This window comes from Setaria viridis, chromosome 6 (assembly GCF_005286985.2).
Source record: "Setaria viridis chromosome 6, Setaria_viridis_v4.0, whole genome shotgun sequence".
In the NCBI taxonomy this organism is placed as follows: domain Eukaryota; kingdom Viridiplantae; phylum Streptophyta; class Magnoliopsida; order Poales; family Poaceae; genus Setaria; species Setaria viridis.
Window position 1 is genome coordinate 30035185 of NC_048268.2, and position 2355 is coordinate 30037539.

The following is a 2355-nucleotide window of genomic DNA, read 5'->3' on the forward strand; positions in this document are numbered from 1 at the left end:
CTCTCTTTCTTCCTTCCAGACGGGTATACGTGCATGCAATATGCACACCAAGTCAACAGCTTAGCGCAGAATAGCGTTGACTTGTGCTTGACTTCACACACTAATAGGGAAAGGGCCTTCAGTACCAGTTCCTAACCCCCCCTTTAGTACCGATTGTGCAACCGGTATTGCTACTTCGGTACTAAAGGGGGGTCTTTTGTATCGGATCAAATAACCAATACTAAAGGGGTATTAAAAATAAAAAAAATGAAATCAGGCCGGGCGCTCGGCCTTGCACCCCGCTGGTCGCGTCCTGCTGCCCCGCCCCGCCGGCCGCCGACATCCGCGGCCTCGCTGGAGAGGGAGAGGGAGAGGAAGAGGGGGGAGAGGGAGAGAGAGGGAGCGAGCATACCTGTGCCCCCGCACGCCGCCGCGTCCGGCCGTCGTCGTACCCCGCCAGCGGCCGCCACTCCCCCGCGCGCCCAAGCACTGCCTTGCACCTTTCGCCACTGCCGCTCCTCACTACCAGTGAGGGGTGAGCAGAGGGGGAAGGAGAGGGGTAGCAGAGGGGAAGGGGCCGGGAGAGGGAAGGGAGGGGGCGGCGGCGGCAGGAGAGGGAGGGGGGAGGGGGCGGCGGGCAAAGAAAAGAAGTGTGAGAGAAGAGATAAGGGGGACGGGAGCGGGTAAGGGGAGATGGATAAGGTTAGGAGGTCCTTTAGAAGGTCACCTATTAGTACCGGGTGGAGCCTCCACCCGGTACTAATGGGTGACCTTTAGTACCTGTTGGAACTACCAACCGAACCTTTTAGTACCGGTTGGAGCTCCCAATCGCTACTAAAACAGGTCAAAAACCAACCGATACTAAGAGCTAGAACCAGTATTACAGCTTGAAAAAGGACACTCCCAGGTCCCAGCAGTTTTGATTTACGATTAGCCAAGTAGCAGCCAGAAGGTGAGAGATGCCACAGAAGCACAAACCTTAACTAGCCGCGTCCCGGCGCCCCGTAACGTACGGGAGCGGAGCAACCCGCGTCCACCGTCCACGCGGGGAAAATCCCATCGAACCCCACGCTGAGAGCTCAGACCTGATCTGAAGATGGCGACGACTTGCAACCAAACGGCCTATAAAAGGGCTCCTCCCCTGCCACTTCGTAAGCACGACGACCAACAACCACCAAGCGCCGAACCTTCCCCGATCATTCTTCTTCCGTCTCCCCTCCCCCCCTTTTCGCATCGCTCGGCCTGATCCTGAATAATCCTGATCGACCTTCACCTTCTATCCATGGCGCTCAACTTCCTCCGGCCAGGCGCGCCCGGCGTCCAGCCGGTCGGCGACCGCTGCACGGCGAAGTCGGCCATCTTCATCGGCGTCGTCAACGGCCTCGTCTCGCCGCCCTACCTGCAGCGCTGCCTCTGCGCCGGCCGGTGCGACGACGACAGCGACGTGGAGGAGAGGTACTACCTGCTCGCGAACTTCGTGGTCGTCGTGCTCGGCGTGGCCCTCCTAGTCGTCGACATGGCGGCGCTCTCGCTGACGGTGGTCCTCAGCTCGCCGCGGTGGCCGGCGGCGGTCCGGTGGATGGTCTGGATCACCAAGGTCTTGACCTGCGGCACGCTGCAGCTTGGCGTCAACGTCTTGTATTTTTGTATTAGGATGTTGTGCGCCAGGTTGATGCTCGCTTTCGCCTGACGTCGCCATTGTTTCGACCAGCAAGAAACCTCTCACCATTATTTAATTTCATTCATGGAGTAACCTAATTCATTTAATTTTTTCGTCCAAACTTGCGTACTCTTAATTTTTTTTTTTGTACTTCTAAAGTCAGGTGTTGTTTAAACTTTAAACTCAGATCACAATGGTGCAGTGAAGTACAGTTAACCTTTCGCTGGTCACAGATCCATTCTTCAGAAATGCTGGATAAGCCTGACTCATCCAATGATCCAATTCCCAGCCAGATTTGCATTAGTCTCGTCCCCCTTGTGTTACTGTATCAACTTCATACAAGAGAACACATTATACCGGACGCGATGGCGATCAAGTTGTCATGTGCTAGTCCTTTTAAACGTTCGATCTTTTTGCTGTTTACGTTTAAAGGCTGGCGTCGTCGAGTGTAAAACGTTCAGATATCAGTGAATACTGAATAATCATGAGGAAGTAGATCACTACCAACTGCTAGTACTATCATCATCAATCCGTGAGACCTGTGACGCACTGGCATAGCTCCATTACTTGCAGAAGCTTGGTGCATTTGTCTCCACTGGTACTAGGCTATTAGCAGTCTAGCATGTATATTATATTGGTGGAATGATGTGACTTCATTTCTCTGTAAACTGGAAAACATCCTTATGCCATCTTCTAAAAACTTCAACAGGGGATGG

The 2355-nt window shown here is 53.9% G+C and overlaps 1 protein-coding gene across 1 annotated transcript; it reads left to right on the top strand.

Annotated features, from left to right (window-relative positions):
- Positions 1-1116: 1116 nt before the first annotated feature.
- Positions 1117-2146, top strand: LOC117861468 (uncharacterized). Its single transcript, XM_034745033.2, has one exon. It carries the CDS (start codon positions 1262-1264, stop codon positions 1667-1669), a length of 408 nt encoding a protein of 135 aa, XP_034600924.1. The 5' UTR covers positions 1117-1261; the 3' UTR covers positions 1670-2146.
- The last annotated feature ends 209 nt before the right edge of the window (positions 2147-2355 follow it).

Coding starts and splice junctions, on each gene's coding strand:
- LOC117861468 (XM_034745033.2), top strand. CDS start 1,262: ATGGCGCTCAACTTCCTCCGGCCAGGCGCGCCCGGCGTCCAGCCGGTC.